This window comes from Anser cygnoides, chromosome 4, assembly GCF_040182565.1.
Source record: "Anser cygnoides isolate HZ-2024a breed goose chromosome 4, Taihu_goose_T2T_genome, whole genome shotgun sequence".
In the NCBI taxonomy this organism is placed as follows: domain Eukaryota; kingdom Metazoa; phylum Chordata; class Aves; order Anseriformes; family Anatidae; genus Anser; species Anser cygnoides.
In genome coordinates this window covers 67,244,149-67,266,281 of record NC_089876.1, presented here as the reverse complement: position 1 = coordinate 67,266,281, position 22,133 = coordinate 67,244,149, and the positions used below count along the sequence as shown (strand labels likewise).

Here is a 22,133-nt window from a genome sequence, read left to right as displayed (position 1 = left end):
TCATCGCGAATGCAGAGGTGGAGAACTGCTGGAGAAGGACTGGCTCCATCTGGCACTGACTCTGCAGAAGGCTTGCAAGTTCTTTGATTAAAGACACAGAAGTGTAGGTAAAAAGCAGAAAATACACAAAAGATAAAGTTACATCCGTCGCCAAATGGACAGGAAAAATTATTTTCCCCCTTAGCAGCTACACACGTGCTTGTTTTGCATAGAAATCTAAAGGGGCATTTCAGCTCGCACGAATAAAACATATACATGGTTTAATTAAAAAGAAAAAAAATTACAAACCTTAAAATGTCAGCCTCCAGTGAAACTCCTGAAGCTGTAAGCACAGCGCTCACGTGTCTGTGCTCTAGCATGGTCTGAATGAAAAACTGACAGCACCTGCTATTGAAATCAAAAGCGATTCCTCTAACAATGGGATACGGGGGAATTCCTACTGGGTTTCTCTTTAATAGAGTTTGAAGGATTCAGGTTGAAAGACAGTACATAAGATCTGCACCACTGGCTCTGATGGATGTAAATCATGCCAGGGGACAGAGATTGTTGTGGAGGTTAGAAGTTCACTCCATACATTCGGTAATAATATGCAGCTGGTGTGCCCTTAAAAAGGGATTTTGTGCTTTTTTTCCCCCTGTATGAAATAGCATGTGGATTATAAAAAAATAGTCAGATTTTATATGTTAAAATCCATGAATTCAAAATAAAAGCAACCATATCTGACAGTGGTTTTGAGAACTAGAGCGGTATAAAGCTAGATTGCCTAAAAATAGCTCTTGAACTGAACTCTCAAACCTATTTGATTAGTCCATTTGTAATAAATCCTGATGTACTGTCTATTAGATCTGCTCTTCTGTAATCTTTTCCTGTTTACCAGGCATCCTATGGGCATAGTTCATCAAGGTTTCTAAAAGCGTTGCAGAACGATGTTGAAAAAGATGCTAGTTTTTTATGTCTTATACATGACGGTCCAGTTAAATTTCTTCCTGGTTGAATCAGAATCAGTTGCAAAGTCTGGAAATAGCAACATGGCATCAGTGCCCTCACTGGATGTGCACTGACGGGTACGAGAGGTTCGCAAAGGTGGATTTGACAGAGATCCTGGGTAGAAAAACAGGGCTAAGACTTTAAGTGCAGTCTTTGGCCACTGAGACTGACAGAAGAGGACTGTGGTGGAGACAGCAGCCGATGCTCATGTGCTGTAGCACTGAATTTCCTGTCCTTACTAGGTATGCTGCTGTGCTCCAGCCCCCTGCCAGTGACAGGTAAAATGTTATCTGATGTCTCTGAAGTTACTCATTTTAAGCAGGATCCCATAATTCCTTGGATAAGAATGGGTCCAAGAGAAAGAAGAAAATGAAAAGTAGCTTATTTTACTCAAATGACAACTAGACTGGGGATCTCACACCAAGAGCTGCTGGGAGCCAGAATGATATTAAGTACTCACCCCCCAACCCACACACACTTTTCTGGGAGGGAGAAGACTCATAAAAGTGGATACCTCACCAAAAAAAGAAGAAAAAAAAGTTAGTTGTTTGGATTCATTTTTTTTTTCAGGCAAAATGTGGAATTTTTACAATAATAACTAGACCACTTTCCACAAAACTTGACCTTTCCATACCAATTCGGTGTACATAGTGAGCAGTTGATCACTGTCAGAAATGTGAAGTTTTGATTCAAAAGGGCTTGGACAGAGATGGGTTTTTGCCTGTTGGAAATTGGTCCCATGTGGTGGTTGCTTTTAATTTTCCTTGCTGATATTTGTGGTGCAGTGAGAAGGGATGAGTTTGGGCAGATTGACTGGATTTGAACCTGTTGTGAAAATTTTGCACACTCGAGTTCTCATTCTTTGTCTTTTGGGTTAATTTTAAGCTCTCAAATGGAGATCCAGAGGGAAAAAAAAAAAAAAAAAAAAAAAACAGTGTGTTAAGTGATTCCAGCTTGGAGTGCAGAGAAACAGCTGAGTTTGCACCAGATCTTGGACCACAGCAGAAAGTTTCTCCCTAGTGCTGGGAACTCACTCAACATCTGGCCCATATCCATCGCAGCATCCATCCAGGCTCAGCAGAGTTGTTACATGTGGGCAGAGTAGCCTTGAGCACAAATCACGGTCCCCTGCTACGCGAGGTAGGAAAAAAAAAATCCAGAAAGGATGTTTCCACTTGGCAGCAGTCCACAGCGAAATGGACCTTTCTTCTCTCAGGTGCAGAAACGCACCTTTCTTCTCTCCTTTCTGCTATCTCAGATGTTAGGTAAGGGCGAGGAAAAAAAGAACTACATATCTGTAAGTATGCGCTCATACTTTATACAACTTTCCCAGGGTCCAGGACTACATGCAGTCATGTTGTACAAGACGACATGATATGCTGAACACTTTGGGACCATCATATATCTAATCTTTCTTCCCACAAATAGTTTTTGTGAGCTTTTCGTCAGTCTCAGTCAATAAAACTCCAACAACCAAAAAAAAAAAAAAAAACCCTCTGAAGTTGTTCACACACAACAGTGTGTGAACTTTTATGTTCACATACGATTCTGGCCTAGCTTACACAAGCTGTTCACCGGGTGTGTGAGTACAGGTGAGAGCTGTTCAGACATCTGATGTGAAGCCTGCTTGGCCTTCACTTGCAATAAAAATAAGTTCATATTTTCTCTCAAACAAATGAAAGGAGGTGTACATAATTTTGGGCTAATCTGGCGTTGTTGATTCTTCATGCTGCAGCTCCTGCGTGGCACTGATGTGTGGCCTTTGGTCTTCCACTGGACATCCAGTCTGAGATGGTTTTGCAGGGTGATGTCTTCTGAGGCATGGGCTTGGTGTAACATTGCAGAACACTAGTGTGTGGAAAAAAATGGGGCTATATTTATTTTCAAATAATATTTTTTTCTAGTGACTTTCAGAAAATATTCTGAAGTGCGTTTGAAAATGCCTGTAGAAAACTAATTCCCAGGAGATGCATTTATGTGCCAGGGAAGGGAAAAACAGCTGTGATATAATCCTCCAACTGCATTAGGTTTGGGCTTCTTCTTTCAAGACATGCCTAAGTCTTCTTATTGCTATTTAAATACAATTTGCACCATTGTTCAGCAGAAGAAATGGAAAAAAAAGAAGTGGACTGATGTAAGCAAATGATGCATTTGCCAAATACAAGAAGGACAAAATTAGTTAAAGGAGATGGGAGACGTTCAGGTTTTGTGGTTTGTGCAGCCTTTCAGAAATCAGCCATGCTACGTTTGTCTCTGTGCAGCAGTTAACGTGCATAAATAATTGTGAACACAGCCTGGACGTGCTCAAGAGGGTAGCTGGATTGCTTTATCCTCCCCCAAAAGTTGAACCCCTTGGATTAGTTGTACCTCAGTTGCTTGAGAGCTGCCAGCGAGTGGCTTGGCATGCACCATGTGCAGCGCAGGGAGCAAGCGGGGGCTCTTGAACACCGGTGCCCCAACACATCTGCTCCAGCATCAGGCTGGGGAACGCAAAACTCACAGGAGAGTGAAGTCATCAGGGCTTGCTTGGACCTTGCTCAGGGCTTGCTTGGACCTTGCTCACGAAATGTCAAGTGTGGTCTCTCCTTCCAACTACAAGAGCTGGTTATAGGCTGGATACTTCGGTGCAAAAAGAGAAAAAAAAAAAAAAAAGAGAGAGAGAAAAGGAAGCTTGGTAGCGATGGCAAATACTCTTGCCTGCAATCAAGACTGCTTTGCACAATCTTTTGTGATAGGAAAACGCTATTCAAAGACCAGTCACCCATGGCTGGGAGCACCAGGAAGATGTGAACAGAGTAGAAAGCAAGACATCTGTGCTGGATTTTCATAGTTGCCAATATGAAGTGCTGGTTGGTTGTGTGCTTGTCATTTTAGGCCAGGAAAGAAGAAAAGAAGGAAATGGAGAGAGAAAAGAAAGAGAACTTTATTTATATAGAGAGATTTTTTTTTTTCCTGTGAGCAAATTCCTCCCATGATTTTCCCCTGGCCATGCAAAATTCCTCCACCAGGAGGCTGAGTTATGTGTACGGGAAAAAGGAAAGGGGAAAAGATTGGCCATTTCTTTTTCTCGCCAGTAAATGTGCAGGGAATAGAGAGAGGTTCCTCTGGGAGTTGCAATTACTCCCCTGTGGAACTGGAAATGCTTTTTTTTATACCTGCCACTCTGGACTGACTGATGGCAAAACTTAGTCTTCTGCTCTTAGTGCCAGCTCTCTGGATAGCACAGGGGAGAAAAAAAGCGAAGTATCACTTTGGGGTGTTTCTGGGAAAGAGATGTTTCCACAACCACACTTTGCTTTCTTAGGAGCACTGTGAAAATACCTGTCCCAGCACTATGCTGGGGATGGTGCTTCGTGGGATTGAGTTTTGTAAAGTCTCGTGAATGTTTGGGATTTGAGTGTAGGAGTAAAAACCGATTCTTGCCTAAAACGTGTTTTTAAACTCTTGATATGGCAAAACATGGTGAAAGCAAGCAGTAAAATTAAAATAATCAAGACTATACATTCCTATTCGTAACTGTGTGGATGATTTTTAAAGGTCACCACTCGTCTATGGGCAAGGATTTTACTACGAAGTATTTTCAGAAGAGTCCTTCTATTAAAGTGACCTCAAGCAGTGCTGGTTTTCTCCAAGTTAAAAAATTGCAGTTTGTTGGCAGCCTGAGATAATCTGAAGGTTTGATCTCTGGTCTGCGCTTAGGTAATTTGGTACAGGTTGCAGTCTTTGCGTGGTTTTGCTTGGATTTGAGAATCATTTATATGTAAATGATGCTGATCTCTCGTTCCTTCCCTTCTAACCAATTAACTTTGTTTTAAAGCACATAGCTGTGTGAGCAACATCAGCAAGTGGCAGGGCCTCTGAAACCGGGTGGTGTTAGTGCATTCGTCATGCTCACTGGGGCTCGTTACCAAGTTGAGCCGTTGAATAACCAGACCTCTGAGCTGAACCCAGTGCTATCCCATCCATCTCACTCCATTAGACCACTTCAGGTCGGCTCTTTTGTATCTTTTTATAATGTATGCTATGTAAATGGCAGAGATGTGTATTTTTACAGAGAGAAAGCCCAGCTGAAGAAGAAAAAAATTAGAACAAGCCCTCAAAGAGATTTTGGCACCAATGCCAAGGGGGTTGAAAGATAAAAACTTTTTTTTTTTTTTTTTTTTAATGGCTGAAGGAAAATATCAGTAAGTCCCTTGTGCATAGCTGACACAGTAAACTTGCCAGGACTGTTCCAGAAGCAACATGCCACAAGATATTCAATAATCATCAGTGAAAACTAGGTTCAGAAATGCAGTACCCCTGCGAGCAGGCCAAGGGGAGCTCCTGGGTGCCTAGGCACTTTGCTGCATCTTCCATGGCCTAATTAGGGCTCAATACAACTCATTTTCAGGAACTTTTACAGAAAAAAAAAAAAAGTTGTCTTTTAAGTTTCAGCTAGTAGTTACTCTTCTCTGTTGGCTGCTGGAAATTTGTTTCTATCTGCTTGCAAATGACTCTAAGAATGATTTTAAGGGTGTTTTACCAGTTTTGCCCTTAAAACTGCATCCACTATTTCTACTTGGTACTTCTGTGCCTGTAGTTTATGGTGTAGCTCATTTTGCAATTGGAAAGTAACTTGTTACTGCATGACTAAATGGGAGAAGAGCTGCAGGTTGTTATTTATCAGACTGATTGTTATTATGAAGACATAAAATATGTACTCATGGCAAGACCTGCCGTAGTAAAAACAGACAGTTTTTGTTGAAGTTCTCTACAAATTTCTGTCCTCCCTGCAATGTCAGATGGAAATCATGTGCCGCTTCGTGATGTAGCACAGCTTTGAGCGGGACCTAGAAGATATCTGTCAATGTCTGCAGAATTTGGCTTTGTATTTTTTGGAATTCGTTCAAACCCAAGGCTCTTAGTGGAAGGGAGGTGGCACGAGAAGGCTGGAAAGTCTGATCAGTGAGTTCTGTGATTGCTGAAATGTCGACATTTCCCAAAACTTTGAGCATCCCGTGTGTGTGTGTGCAAGTGCACATGCAGAAACCACAGCCCCCCGTGCTGACAAGCACAGCTTGGAGAGTCTCCAGTCAAGGCCCTTAACCCAAATCAGTCAAAGTCCCTGTGAGCATTGCTGACCTGCATCTGAGTGAAGTGCCTCCCTGCAAAGTTAAAAACAGGGGAACTTGTGCAAAGGCTGGGGGCTGAGCCGATGTTAACAGGGGGAGAAATGCAAAGAGCAAGGAATTGATGCAAGGGCATCTGATATACTACAATAGCAGAAAAAAAAACAAACACAAGTAGATCTCTGAAGTCCTGCTGTCCACCAACCTCTTGGCTCAGGTGGGAGACTAGATTTTGGATCACGTTGCTTAACCTATATCCCAGTATAAAGGTGAGCACTGTTGCTCACCTTTTTGGAGGCTGGGGGGGAAGATAATCTAGTTTTCCTAGAAATCATGGAACTGGTATTTGTAAGTGGAACATTTTCTGGAACAAAAGCACTGATGCCTCAGAAAGTTGTGTTTATGATGCTTCTGACTTAGTTTTAAATTTTGCAGAGAGGGTTTCTCAGGCTTGGATTGAAATTATCTAAACCCAGAGCAAGCGTGCGCTTCAGCTGCCGCATTATTGATTATGCTGGGGCATGGGAACTGCTCACAGCACCATGGTTTGGCGCGAGGTAATTACTTAAATTACAAAAAAAAAAAAAAAGGCTTTCAGGATGGAAGATCTCCTGCTCCACACTAAAGGCAGTCATCTCTGTGCTTTAAATAGGTTGACTTGAATGAACGTTTACCTGAACTCCAGTGACAGCAATATCATTACACATTAATAACGAATATTACATTAATACTGAAAGTGGTCTGCTTCACCAGTCCTCAAAGAAAGGAAAGTCTTGGCTCTCAGGAGATTGCAGTCTGAGCCTGCTCACACAGCTGAATTGTTACGACGCTGCTCCTCGGGGTGAAAGGGTGATTCCTGCATTTAATTTTAATTTCTGGCTAGGCTGGCATTCACATGTGGCTGTCTTTAATGTAGAAACTCAAATTCCTGTTGCTGGACGTGGTACAACCATCACATTGAAAGATTTTTGGATGCTGGAAGAGACATTAGGGAGATGTGGCATGGGAATTTAAAAGGGACTGATAACAGACAAGTCCTCCTTGGCTCGTTGTGTCTGTACTGCTGGGGGGATTGGTGGGACAGTCGTGAACATCTCTTATTGACTAGAGTAGAAGCGTTATGTTGAGAGAAGCAGGAGGGTGCTTATCTTTGGAACAGAGGAAAAGCAGACTTCTGCACAAGCCTCTGCACTTTGAGGCATGGCAGGGGTGGTGGCGGTAGCCAGCCTCGGCTTCCAGACCTGAGATTTCAGGTCAAGCCACAAAGAAGGCCACGTGAAGCTGCAGTCAGTGCAAAAAACTCAGTCTAAACATAAACAGGAGGCAAAACAAGGTAATTAGAAGGTGGACATCATTCAATATTTACCACACTTAGCGCAGCTCTGGCAGGATGTAGGGCGGGTTAATGCATTTCTAAAAGAAGTTCGCCACCTCTTGCTGCATGACTGCCCACCATTAGTTGTAAATGAAATAGCCTTTTGAGGATTAAACTCTTGAGGATTTGGCTGGGCTGATGTGTGCTTTTGTGCCTGCTGCGTGGCCATCAGCTTGAGTTGAGCACTGCTGTTGGGATGAGGCAGCAAGACACGAGAGAAAAAACGAGGGACTTGCTTCAGAGAGCACCCCTGTATTCATCCCTCCGTGTGCTTCATTTTGGGGGGGATGGGTTTGTGGTGCAGGTTGTTGGTTTTTTTTTTATTATACCATGGAAAATGTTTTCCTGTCCAAACCAGCTGGGTTTTCAGAAACACTAAAAAATTAAAAGCACTTCTGTGCTAGGTGCTCCCTAAAAGATGGAAAATAAGATTGTACATTAAAATGCCAGAAAGAAAAATGGGGAGGGCATAAAATGCTGCTTTATTTTCATCAGATGCTAGTGCTTTTGGAAAATCAGATGTGCTCCAGTGGTCATTACCCCCCTGTGTGCTTCCCTAACTGTGAGTTTGAGCATCTCTCTTAAAGGCAGCAAGCACCACACTAGCTGTAGCTCCTGCTGCACCCTGCAGGCTGCTTTGAGTGGTAGGCAGAGGGGACATCCTCGGGACTGAATCCACTCCATCTGCCTTTTTTCCTCCCTCTCTTTAACCAGCTTTGGCTTTGTTTCAGGAGTATCCACGTCAGGGGCTCTGGGCCCGGGGAGCACCACTGCCAGCACCACGCCGCGGATGGCCACCAGCAGCACCAGCCGCCCCACCACCACCTCCGCCTTGGGCAGGAGGAACAGGAGCACCAGCACGCCGTCGCCCATGGCGGACGTCCCCGACGAAATGACCACACACCTGCCGCCTGCCTCCTCCCAGCTGCCCCCAGCGGGTGCAGAGAGCTGCGACCCCATGGAAGCTCGTGATATTATGTGGTCTCGTACCCGGCAGGGGCAGGTGGCAAAGCAACCGTGTCCCATGGGCTCGATAGGTAAGTCGAGAGGTGGCCTGACCACAGGCCCCTGTGGCATACACATTTTCATCAGTGGATTGTGCTGCTGCCCTTTGTCAGGTCTATACTACCTTGGAGGAGTATGGCAGACAGCTGGCCTGGCTGAAGCCTTGATGTGCTGAGCACATTGTGCAGGATCTTTGGCATCCCGAGCAATGGCTGAAGGAAAGGAGAAGCTAATAACCTTTTGGGGTTGAGCTTGATGTGCTATAAGAAATCCTGCCTCCACAAGCTGTATACAGTACGCCTGTTATCCCTGCTCTGGCTGTATTTGTAGCCTGTGGGCTCACTGACTGGTGTGTTGTTGGCTGACACTTCACTCATTTGGCTAAAAAAAAAAATCAACAAAACATACATTTTGATGAAGCTCTCTGCTTCACTGTTTGCATTTCAAAGGCAGTGGCTGGCCTTTCCAAGCACAGGTATTCCCAGATAGTACTCCTGAACCACCATGAGTGATTTTTCAAACTGCAGCCAGCATCCGGTGCAATCAACAGGGAACGCAGGGAGAAAACAAAGCCAACTCTTTCAAAATGGTTTATGGTTTATTGGGTTTTGTTCCTTTTCTTCTACTCTCCCCTCAGTTGTTTTCTCCCGAAAGGTTGCTTTTGGAGATTTTCTCTCCAAATTAAAACACAATGGACTGAATAATGGGCTTTGACATATGGTTTAGTTTACTGTATTTTAACAAATGCAGTTTTTGAGAAAGAGTTTATTTTTCAAGCTAGTCTTGGTGTCCAGACCTGAGAACCAGCTTGCCAAGAAGAAATCGGAAGGTGGAGGAAATTGCCTGAAAATAAGGGCTGGAGGGATCTGGCTTGCAGAGGAGGCTCTATTAATTCTTCACTCTATTGCCCTGGAGAGCCATTCACACCTGTGTATACAAATTCTGACTCTCTTGAATTCAGTGAAGTCAGGCTGATAAAATGTACGTCAAGTATGAGAGGCATGGAAAGACATCAATGGTGAGAGTAGGTAAAAAACATTTTTACTGTCTTTCTCAGCCCTGCTTGGTAAAATTAGGTGTGCAAAAGGTATCATGTGGTTCCCAGAGAGAGGAAAGGGTAGTCTGAACTGAAGCTGTGAAAAGGGAAAGAAATGGTAAAAGGGGAAAATGAAGGCTGGATGTAGGGAGCTATTTTCTAAGCAGAAGAGCAAAGGATTGGATGGAAATAGCTAAGAAAAAAAAAAAAAGAACAAACCCAACTTGTTGACAGGGGATGGTCTGGTGTAGGCAATAAGCCTTTCCAGTCTCTAATTTCAGTGATTCATGTGATTTGTTAAAAGCCATGGTATATTAGCAGTGGGCCTCTTCCCACTCCCTTTGAAGGCATCAGCAAACCCTCACTGTTTTTAATCGGCGCTACTATCAGACCTAGTATGTAATTCACTCCCCCGTTGAAAAGTTTAGCTCTGCAGGGTAGAGCACTTTATAGGTTGCAGAGTCTTTAATCTATGTACTGGCTTTCTTGCTTTTTAAAGTTCTTTAACTGCATCATTTTGGATGCGTTTCTCTTTGTCTGGAAGGGCCAGAGACTCTTTACTGTCTTTTGCAGCAGGGATCTGGGAGGTATTTGCCAAACAAAACTTTCCTCTAAAGTCCTTCTTAATGGTCAGGGGTGGATGGTAAAGCCCAGCATTACATCTTAGCTTTTTAGCATTTAAACTTTTGCGTGGTTCCACCCAAATGGTTTAATGATGATTCAGAGCAGTAAAACCTTCATAAAGCAGTGGGGGGCAAGGAAGTCAAAGCTCGGGGTCTGATGCTGAGGCACCAACAGCGGGGCAGAGCAGGCAGAACGGCCAGCCCAGCACTTGGGATGCTGGCTCAGTGGTTGAGATCCAACTTCAGTTTCTTACTCCCTGGGAGCTTTCCTGTCAGGCCTGAGGCAAAGACGTCTGTCCATAGTCTCTGTTAGGTGAAATGGAAATGATATCCCTGCCCTACTTCATTAGTCTTTTATGCCTTAGAGCCCTAAGCAATAAGGTGATGGGAGATTAGAGCACTGAGACTAGTCAGAGACATCCTACTGAGGTCCTAAGCGCTAGTAAGCTCCCAGGCTTTGCATGATGTTCCAGTCGGTATGACATGAAGCCTGTGAGATGGAGTCCTGTGGGAGAAATTCAGCTGATAATACTGAACACGGTGCCTTTCCTGTTCCAGGTGTTGCGACTTTCCGGTGTCTTGCACCAGATGGGATCTGGGAGCCCCAAGGACCAGACCTCAGCAACTGCTCTTCTCCCTGGATCAACCACATCACTCAGAAGGTAAAGCCTTCTCCACATGTTGACCATGCCAAGTCTGTGTAGCGACCTTCCTCAGCTCCCTGGTTGTTTCCACAGCAGAGGACCCAAAGTCACCAACAATCACGCTTAAAGCATGAGCCGTGTGTAGTAGCTAAGTATTGCAAGGAGAAAAAAAAAAGACTGTAAAAATGTGATGGAAAATAAAGTAAAGAGGGTGAGGGAAGGAAAAGGAAAGGGGCTGGAGAGTGGAATTAAACTGGAATGAATGATAGTTCTTGTTTGTGGCAAGAAAAGGAGGAAGAGAGAGGAGGAGGCAGATGGACATATGGAAAGTGCCGACTTAATGCAAAAGGAAACTTTCCCTTTCATGCATCCCCAAGGATTTTCTCTTGCCATGCAAGCACAGGATAAACCCTGTAGCTGAGAAATCTTTACCAAAGAAAGGCAGGCTCAGTATGAAATGTTTGTATTGCGCTACTGACTTTCCGTTTTTAACTTCTTCCCAAATTGTAAAAGTAGTGGTGGAATAGAAAACAATGCTGCAGTAATGCATATCTTTTGACTTTTAAGTCCCTTGATGAATGTTTTGTAGCACTTCATCATTTATCAGTGTTAAAAGTGCATTAACATGTGACAATGGAAGTTCAAGACAAGCAGAGCTTATTTGGTAGCAATATGTTGAACATTTTTGTTATTAATGCACAGTGGTGCTTTCAGCTGATTTCATTACAAACAGAGACCAGATGTGTGTTTACGCCATAGAGTCTGTGGGCTGAATCCTTATTATAGCAATTTGTGTGGATTTATTCACTCCTTTAGCTGGAGCAAGAGATTCCCAGTACTGCAGGCTAGCCGTGCTGCGCTCTGGGAGAGCTTGTGCTCACTGGTGAACGGGATGGGATGACCCTACAGATGGGGCTGTCTGTCTTTCTCTTCCCCGTCCCCCATCTTATTTGAGGCTCAGCAATCTGTGACTGACTACCCCCAATCAACTTCATCTGTATTTATACCCATACCTCCCCCAAAACGGGGGAAGACATCAATTAATGTGGGGCTGCTGTGGTACAGCACAGCCATTATGAGGCCCCTGGTCCTTCCCGGTGCTTTTGTCCCACACAGGAGCTTGGGCAGCTCTCCTGCCATATGCTAAGGCTAGCTGATTAATAAAGACTGCCTTTGCTGCCATTAGCAGCTGTGCAACTCTTGTTTTATGACCCACGTACTTATCCTGGAGGGGTTAATATTACTTACTCTAGCCATAATTCACCCAGGCAGCTGGGAGACCTCTTGCTGCTCGGTGAAGATGGCTAGGCCGTTAGCCATTAGCAGAGGGAAATAATAGCCTGCACTGATGAAATTTCCATCAAGGTTAGGCTTATTTTATTTGAAACCACAGCTATCATTTGCCTAACAAATGAGGCACATTTAATTTGTTACGTGCTTTCAAAAGAGGCTAAAATTGAAGAGCCAGGTTTTCAGAAATGCTGAGCAGGCCACAACAGGGAATGATTTTTTTTTTTTTTGAGGGGGGAAGGGTAGGAAGATATTGTTTTTCTGGAGAAATTTAGCTACGTTCAGCTTTGGGGACCTTTCACCAGTCAATGAAAAGACTAGGGGGATCTGCCAAACAGCTCTGGATCTAATGTTTTGGTGCCTGTGTGGGAATCTTCTGGGAACTTGGGACCGTGTGGCCCAGCCACTATGGAGATCTGCCTCAAGCCTTTCCAGGAGTGACTTCTGAGAGGAAAGCCATGACAGGCTTACCTAGAGGCTTGCGTTGGGGTTTTCGTTCAGTAATTCTTATAGCAAACAGAATTTTAAATTACTTATGAAATAACCAATAACCACTTGGTGTGCCTGCCTGAGTAAGGAGATTGGAAATCATCACTGGCCTTAGAGTTGGAGACTGATTTATTCATAAATTGGGCACTGGATTTACGCATCCCCAGTCTGGACAGGGCAATTCCCTTGGTAGGGATGGTAGGGATGGTAGGGGAATGCCATGCTTGCATTCACATCTCTATAGCGAAGTAAGGATTATTACTTCTGTTCTTTCTCCTGCTCTGCTCAAACCGTACGCTGGGTATTTGCCTGCTTGCATCACGGTATTAGGTTTTACAACCCTCTATTAGCTTCCATTAGAGTTATCGTGCTTGATGGAAGATCAGAACGAATGTCTGCTTCAGCAATTCATTGGCCCCCTGACATTTACTTTAACTTTATTGTTGGTGCCTACTATGCCCTCGTACTGTAGCAGGAGAATAAACTTGCCAGTGCTTTTGAATTATGCACTGCTGTGTGGGTTACTTCCAGAGTGAAGCAGTAAAAGGAAGCAAAAAGGTCAGCTTGGATACATTGCATCGCCCTAATCATGAGGTCATACGTTCAGCCTTCGCCTGTTTGTTTTATCTCGTACTTCCATCAGTACTGGCCTTTGCATACCGTGCAAGATGCCTGAAGATGTCTTTTCCTCACTGCGACTTTCAGTGGAGGGTCCTCCCACTAAGCCCAGCTTCGAGGCTCTGAAAGAGAAGATAACTTTTTTTGTAGGATAATAAGAAGTGCAGTGTCCTCCAGGAATGCCCGAAAAGCCACATGCGGTGCTCTCAAACATCTCAGATGACACAGGCAGAATGAGCAGATAAACCCTACTGCTCAAAGTCCATTCATCAGGCCTCGTGGATCTGCTTGGCCATGTATGACAGAAAGAGTCGGGTTTTGTGGAGGATATCACCACCTCATTGTGTCCAGGCCTGAGGGTGAAGTTACAGCCTTGGCGACACCACCATGAAATTCTGCATCCAGGGTGCTTTTGACTGTGTTGAGAGCACTGTAATGTAGTTGGTGCAGCAGGTGCTACAGCTCTCAGATATTAATTGGACATTAATTGGATTTGGAAGTTAGCTGGAGTGACACTTTCTTCAGAAAAAAAGAGAAGGATGGTAGATATGCTCTGACCCTACTGTGTGAATGCATGTGCATAATGAAACCTCTGCCAAGGAAACAAAATGGCCACGAAGTCTTTGCAGTGTCAGAAGGTGTCCCACAGCCCCTGTTTTGGCCCTGCTGGCAGCTGGTGAGTCCTGATGAAACCTGTCAGATGTTTGTCCCTCCAGAAAATGACATCAGCTCCGTGGCCTTTAAAGCTGACTGGTCCATCTGTATGCCACTATTTTTAAAAATCCTAGTTCAATCTTTCATACCATCTTTTCTTGTTTTTTTTATATCGCTGTCGGCCCCAGGCTGCAGGAAAATATTTTTGCCATTATGCCTGCTGATGTTTCAGCACATTTGCTCCTGTACCCAGCATCTTTCTTACTACCTATGATTTTTCTTCCCTAAAGTTGTCTTCTCTGCAATTTCCCTCATGTTTATTCTACCGTCCTCTTCTTCATTCATTTCCCTCTGAGAAAGGTAGGGATGAAACAGCAAGCACGCCGCAGAAGGCTTGTTGTTAGTCTTTCCAGACAAAACTCCCTATTTCTCTTCCTTGGAGTATATGAAGCAGGCAAGAAAACATGCCCTACCCAACAACCATTACTTCACAGTCTTTTCAGTCGTAAGAATACAAGAGACGGTGGTATAAATTAGAAAAATGTTAGCGAGGGTTGCACAGCATGGTTTCAGGTGTGCCAGTGCTCATTTGTAAATCTGGACTGAATCCTGCCAGCATGCTCAAATGAAGAGGGGAGCATTTTTTGACAGAGCTAGAAAAGTATGGTTTTGTGTGCTTAGGTTTTTGGCAGGAAACACATTCTCTCTCCTTCAAATTAGCATTCTAAGACCAGATTTAACCAATTTGCAAAAGGCTAAAAACCACCCAAAACAACCAGAAATTAAATTTAGTTTGAACAGAATGTTTTCTTTTATCCCACAATCCTCTTTATTTTTAATCTTAATTTTTTTCACAATCAAGATAGAAAATGGAAAAAAAAATAGTGTCAAGTCAAAAAGAGATGTATTATTTTTACTTCATTTATTTTTCTTCAGCCTACCAGCAGAAAACTCAGTTATTTGTACCTTTTTTTCTCTACTTCTTGCCTGCCTTGCAGCGACAGCCTGACCCTCAAAGAACCTTCTAAGATTGTTCCTGCTTCCTGCGGATGGTGGTGACTGTGTTTAGTGTTTGACTTAAAGAGTACTGCACTTTTGGGAAGAAATAACTAATAAGAAGCTTGTCTTCCGTGCAGCAATAATGAAGGGGAAGCTGTGGAGAGGTGCTTTACAGAAGGGAAGTTCCCAAGGAATATTACTTAAATGCATCCTCTTGGGCAGCAGTGAGCTTTGCTGTGTTACGTGTAATTAATGCAAAAAGTTCAGTCATGTTTTTACACAACACCAGGCATACATTTTAGTCAGTGTTTAGGGACTAATAGCAGAAGTTGGTTTTGACAGGACTGCATGGAGGACACCTAAACTGCAACTTCAAATGCTCAAAAGAGTTAGGGAGGTTGACATTGACAGGTCTCATGGCCATCACTGTGGACACCACTCGCATTATGCACGCAGGCAGGATGGAAGGAGTGTCTCAGCACTGTTGTGGTGGCTTGTAGCTGTATCTTCTGGGTGACAATGAAGATGTTTGGAAATGAGTGTCAGTGCTAGGAAGTAGTTCATCAGCCACGCAGCCAGACACGATGTTCCAAGGGAATGGTGCGTCAGGAAATCTGGGTGCTTCGGCGTGAGTTTGAGCAAATACTTCTGGGTCCCGACACTTGACAAATTTTGATCTTTAATGTGCCTTTCCTCAGGCATTTCATCAGTTGTTGCCTATTTTGGGGGAGTTATTTGGTCACACTAGAACTCCTCAGAGTGGCAGTTTTTAGGACTGGTGATCTGTCTAAGATACAAGGAAAGGAGCTAATGATCAGCCCAAACTGGTTTTGCAGACAGGTAGGAGCGATGATAGCTTGCAGCTCAATACAACAAGCGGTTATTCCAGAGAAGGAAAACTCTTGGGTTTGACTTTGTAGAAGCTGAGCCATTTGTTATGAGTAGGCCAGTCTGCAAAGGTGCATGGTCGAAGAGAAAATGGATGCATCAAATGTTGAGTAGCAGGGTTTTTGTTTTTTTTCTGACACATCAGTAAAAATTGCACTTCTTGGACTTTTGCAGTTTTCTGTAGGGGTAACAAAAACATTGTCTGTCATGATACATGTTAAGCTCCAGGGACAAACTGCAGGAAAATCCTGTCATTGATTTCTATATGTAAAGGGATTTGATGCAGTCATTCTTTAAAGGCCTGGGTGCCAATGGAGGAGGTTAAAATTCAGCCCCTGTGCTGACATGTGGCTTTCTTCAGCTGCTTAGGAGATCAGGCAGCTGTAAGAATAGGATCTAGTTTCTATGGCGTTAGCCTTGTGTGTTACAAGGAAGAAATCATTCAATTTTTGAATATATGTTATCATTGCTCTAATGGGAAGAGCAACACATTATCTCCTTTATTTGTCTTATCTATATCATCATATGCTTTAATTCTCTGAAGATGAGCATATGAACGTCTTCAGTTAGATCTCATTAAATCAGATGGGCTGTTGCTGTCAAATTGATGGAAGTAAGTTATTCATTTATAACTGAGCTAATTGATTTACTGAGAGGTAGAAGCTCTGTCTGCAATCTTTCTCTGGAATCTTGCTTTTACAATAAGCACCAGAAATTGAGGGAGGAAGAGAAATATCTGATTTCTAACTGTTGGAACATAAGACAATTGGAAATTTCATATGAAGAACCCAGCAGAGTTGGTCATTAAGCCTGATGGAGAAGTGGGACCTTCATTTAAATGTCATCCTGTGTAATTTCTCCTTATGCCTCGCATATTCCCTATGGATATGCATTCCAAATTGGAGTGGCATATAATGAAGGAAGATTAGAAAGTTGCAATAGTATTTCTGTAGTGGGCTGCTCATAGAAAGGAGATGGGACTGGCTGCCCTGACCCCAGTCCTCGTGGCACTGGAGAGGAAAGGGACAGCAGGTGAGGAGAGCAATACAGAGCAAGAAAGTAGGAAAAAAACATTATGGAAAGAGAGAGCTTCTCAAATAATTACACAGTGAATTTCTCTACAGGTGAGTCATGAATTTTATGACTCAATTAGACAATAAGAGTCTTTTAATAGCAGATACAACCAAACAGCCTACTTGGTTTTCCCTTCCAGCAAGCCTTTATTTGAAGGCTTAAACCTTTTGCTCCTGAGTTAGTATGTTTTTAAGCTAAGAATCACTAGACTTATTAAAAAAGTAGTGGCCATTGTGGTAAGGAGTACATCTCTTGCGTGCAAGAGCTAAGTGTTAAATTAACACCTGATTGCTAAATCCATGCAATGGAATTTGTCAGCTTTTTTTCTCTTGTTTGTCTGAGCTATGTCATCTATTTTTGTTTCTTTTCAAGGACCTTTTTTGTGCAGGAGTTGTAACAAAAATCATCTCTCCATTATCAAATAAACTTCTGGAATCAGAATCAGCTCTTTCTTGATAGGAGAACCTATTTACATGTTGTTGGGTGGGGCTTGTTTTTTTTGTTTATTTGTTTGTTTTTCAAGTGGAATAGATAAAACAATGGGACAAGCTAGCTGAAGCCCTCCTTAGCATCAGCATTTCCTGGAAAGCCATGACATCTCTGGTTGCATCTGCTTCAGAGCGAAGAATTAGCAGCCTCTGAGTTCCAGTGGTGCCTTGTGAGAAAATCAGAAATGGTTGTGTTGAAGCCAGCTTGGTGGGTGACCACGTGTATCAAAAGCATGGGAATCATACTCAAATGCTGTATGTGATCAAGTCCTGAAAACCCTCATCAAAGTTTCCTTCCTGAGAATGTTACTTTGCAGGGAGCTGACTCACTTAAACCTGTGGGGCTGGGGGCCTGGAGTAATGTCATACTAACAGTTAGGGACAACCTTTTCCCCTGCTTTCTCAACTGCAGATGAAGTCGGGGGAGATGGCTGCCAATATCGCCCGAGAACTTGCGGAGCACACGAAAAACCACTTGTACGCTGGTGATATCACGTACTCTGTGTCTGCCATGGTCCAGCTGGTCAACTTGCTTGATGTGCAGCTCCGAAACCTGACTCCAGGCGGGAAGGACAGCGCTGCACGCAGCTTAAATAAGGTAAAAACAAAGGGCCTTGGGAAAGGACAGGAGGCTGAAGAAAGGTTTGGCTGTCCCTGGAGAGCTATTAGAAATCTCATTCTGAACGAGTGCCATTTTAAGGCAGCCATTCTTTCTTAGTAGACAAGAGTACCTGGCAGTTTTTCGTTTACAGTGCATTTTATTCTGCTGAGAAACGAAACAGTTGTAAATGCCAAGTGTACTGTTGGTGCTGGGAAATGTATACCTTTAGATGTGTAGATATATGTACTCCTGGTACTTCAGTGTGGTCTCAGCACTTGTGGCTCGGTATGAGAATAACTCAAGTGATACCATGGCAATTATTGTGGATTTGTGCCAACATGACTGAGACTAGACTTTTGCCCAGCGTTTCCAGTGCTGAATTGTCTGTGAAATGACATGTAATATAATCCAGAAAATTTGAGTTTTTAAAACCCTGAGATGCAGAGAGAGTCTGAGTTTCGATTTTTCATCTTGTAACATTAAAAGACACTGGATGTGAAGGTCAAATGGGCACTTTTATGCATAAATATGAACAAATAAAAGCAGATAAACATTTATTTACACTTGAGATACATTTATCAAAGTCACATTAGATGGCAGCTTATTTACGTCTAAGGTGCTTAAGATGTTTTAGTATTAGAGGGCCTTTGTAATAATTACCTGTGACAGTCCAGAAGCACCTTTCTGCACGATGACTCTGTGGTTTATGTGCCCTCTGAAGAAAAAGAATTACTAGTCATTTTGTCATTTCTATATTTAAGTGCACCTGCTACATACTAAAGATGCTAGACATTGCCAATTATGGGAGAAAATATTGGCTGTGGAGTCTGTAAGAATATATTTAAAGTTGAGTTTTTCCTTGGTCCAAAGCCGCCTTCATCACCGAATCTCATGTAAATGCATGGGATAAGAATTATCTGGGACTCAGGCAGTGCATTGTGCAGGCCTGGTCATTAGAACAAAGAGAAGCTGAATCCTGTGGCTACCAGCACATGGTTATATTGGCCACCTACTTAAAATAAGACACCAGATTTTGTTCTCAGCTATGTATTTGGTTCTGACAGTTCGGGCATCCATGTAAGTGAGAACAGAATTTGGTCACAAGGGTATACAGGGAATAAATGATCCCAGCTAAGCCTGAAATTTCTTCCGTGTCTTCTGAAGAAACATATTTTTCAGGGAAATAACGTTGTCTTTCTGTTGTAAAATATTATTGTGGACTTATTCTGTTTTAAATGAGAAGGGCTTCAGGATTGTTTAAAATTACAGCCACATGGGAATTGAAGTCCTGCATATCATGTGCTTTGCATGTGCTATGAATTGGGTTGTCCTGATGCTTTTAATTAGCGCTGCTTCCAGCTATTTTATAACAATGTAGGTAATACTTGTATTAACTGTTACATCAGCATAACATTTTTGTTATAATCCAACCATGGTTTTATTTGAAATTATGGCGATATCTGACAATATGAGGTAAAACCAGCAATTAATGTCACCTACTAACGGGTTTCATGATTCTAGTCTGCTTGCTCTTCTGAGTATGTCCGAGCCATACCCAACATTTTGTCACTTCAGCTTTGCAAACACATATTTTTCATCTTTTTATATCCTACCTTCCAATATTTGTTCCGATTACACGAAATGGGGTTGTATCTTGGGGAAAGGGGGGAGTTACCGATGTCACAGGAAGGTTCGGAAAGGCAGAGCTGCTCAGCTCTGCTGTCCCTCCTGTGGTTCCCCTTGCAGATTCCCCCACCACCACCACCATCAGCTTTGCACAAGCAGCTCATACAAATCAATTGCACTCCACATTAAAATTCTGGACTGTGTGGAGTCCTGCAAAACAACGATGCGAGTCAGTGATCCAAATGACAGGCTCGGTAATTTACTTGCTCTCATTCCCCACTTAATTCTTTAGAAGAGCAACTGCTCTGTGTTCATTTAAGAATGCATGAATTCAACTTGGAAGTAGTATCGGGCAAACAAAAGGCAGCAGAGTTACTGCTCCATTTTCCCCTTCACTGATCAAGAGCATTTCCAGAAAAAAAAAAAAAAAAGAAGAAAAAAAAGAAAAAAGTAATTTACAAAGAGTTTTAGTTAGCGTTGTTTAGTCAGAAAGGAGAAATAAAGTAAGCACTAGCCATTAAATATTCTTTTAATCATTAAAGGAAATGTGCTGGGGATTTGCCTTCATGCTCCATCTGAAAGCATTCACCTGTGCTCTTTTGTTTTTTATTATTTTTTACAAACTAATGTACAATGAATTGAAGTAAACTGGCATAATCAGAGTTTTTAAAAGCCGTCATCTTTCAGGAGCCACTTTCCTGTCACTAAAAGCGTTGTGCTTTCCCCTGGATCAGGCTTAATTAAGGTGATAATCGTTCTATAGCAGACTGGTGAGACCCCCAAGTGGATAGCTCTGTAATTTCCAGCAAGGCTTTCTTTGATCTCCATTTGTGTCTGAAAAGTCTTCATACTGGCCAAGTTTACCCAGAGAAGGTTTCTACTGTTACAAATTGATGAATTAGAAATTGAAATTAGACACTGCCTGATACCTGAATGTACTTTGTTTGTTTCGGAGTCTCAGAACTCTTGGGTACAAATCTGGCTCTCAGCTGTCCTAATGGGATGGCACTGCTGTGAGCTGAGAGTATGTTACCCCGAATCTCCATTGACAGGCATTTCCAACTCAGGTACATCAGCAAAAAACAACCCAGCAAAACCAGTGGCTCCGAGCAGCCTGACTTTAGTTGCACTGCTGCAGAGTGGTCTCATCTCTAGCTCACTACTGCAGACAGCCTGCAAAGTCCCAGGGAGGTAAATAAGTGCCTGTTTGAATTTCATGACACATTGAAGTGCAGTTATCAGGCAGGAGGCATGCAAGTGCATATCAAAGTACAGTCTTAAATGTGGCTCCTATTAAGAAGGCGGGATTCTTTATGGAAAAGCTATTCAGCTTATAAAGTATTTAGGCCCAGTAATTACAAAGGAAAGCACAATGCAGTATAAGAGAAAACTGGAAAATTCAGTCCTAAACAAGCAGCTTAATCCAAAGAGGAGAAAATGGCCTCAACTGGAAATATTAAATCTGATTCCCATTTCCTAGTTATAAGATTTTCAATGGCCATTTATGCATTCAGGAACTCTGGACAATGCTCTCTCCCACAGCTTCAGGTGTGATCGCACTTGACATGCTCCAGAGCTGGCATTAAGGTGAGGTAAAGCTAGACGAGAGGCTCTGCCTTGAGTCTCAGGATGAGTCTAGGCCTGTTTATAGATATATCCTGCATACAGCTTGCTCCCTGCTTGTCCAAAGCTGGGTTATAGCTCACTATGCCATCAGCACTCTCCAGCTGCAGAGCCCACTCTCCTTTCACATAAATAACAATCATCCCCTTCCTTCCCAGCCTTGTTTGACATGAAAACTCCAAGCTGTAAGGAAAAGGTTGTCTCCCGACCACCTCCACTTTACCTAAGTGTCTCTACCATCTAACAGCTGCTCTTGCAAAGTTCTCGGTGCGTGCTTAACTGAAAAAGGACTAACCTTTATTTCTGGAGCCCGTCCTTCCAGCCTTCCACTGCTGCCTAACTCTCATGCTTCCTTTGGTTTGGTTTGTTCTCAAGAGCTGTTTAAAAGAGAAATGAGGTTTTTGCATAGGCATTTTCTTCAAAAATTTTTTTCCCTTGTTCTGTCACTAACTTGTTTTTTCTATTCCGTCTTTAATCTGCTGTCTTTATGGACTCAGCTTCAGAAAAGGGAGCGCTCTTGCAGGGCCTATGTCCAGGTATTTCTTGTGTTTTTAATACACATGTCCAGTTGTTGTTTGACTGAGTGACTGTGAAGTGGTTCTTGTCTGATTTTACCATCTTTGTGGCAGCAAGTTCTAAGGTTAAGGTTACAGGATAATATGATCATTTCATTATTCATTTCCCTTCCACACTTGCCCGGTTGTTCACAGCCTTGACAAAAATGTGGGACAAAAACTCTGAACAAGAAAGTGGGGGAGAAAAAAAAAAAGAGAGAGAGAGATCTGACAAGACCCATTCAGACACTGGAATAAGCAGAGCAGTCTGGATGCATGCAATTCCAGAATGCAAAACCCTCTGCTCACAGAGGTGTCTCCAGACCACCTGGGTTTTGCTAGCAACATGTCACTCAAATAGCTGCTGCATGCAATTTCTTGTTTTTCCTTCTTCTCTTGCAAATTTAGAAACAATTCAGAATTGCGGCACTTGGCATGAGGGAGGGGGTAG

The 22,133-nt window shown here is 42.9% G+C and overlaps 1 protein-coding gene across 21 annotated transcripts in view; it reads left to right on the top strand.

Moving 5' to 3' along the window:
* Positions 1 to 22,133, top strand: part of ADGRL3 (adhesion G protein-coupled receptor L3) — a 535,525-nt gene that overhangs the window by 416,613 nt on the left and 96,779 nt on the right. For 17 of the 21 annotated variants that reach the window (XM_048067842.2, XM_048067827.2, XM_048067821.2 and 14 more), the window contains 4 exons: positions 8,202 to 8,507; positions 10,693 to 10,796; positions 17,691 to 17,876; positions 21,626 to 21,664. In XM_048067842.2, coding sequence (XP_047923799.2) covers positions 8,202 to 8,507; positions 10,693 to 10,796; positions 17,691 to 17,876; positions 21,626 to 21,664 — 635 coding nt within the window. The remainder of the gene's footprint in view (positions 1 to 8,201; positions 8,508 to 10,692; positions 10,797 to 17,690; positions 17,877 to 21,625; positions 21,665 to 22,133) is intronic. The other 4 variants (XM_048067825.2, XM_048067831.2, XM_048067833.2 and 1 more) reach the window with 1 other exon arrangement.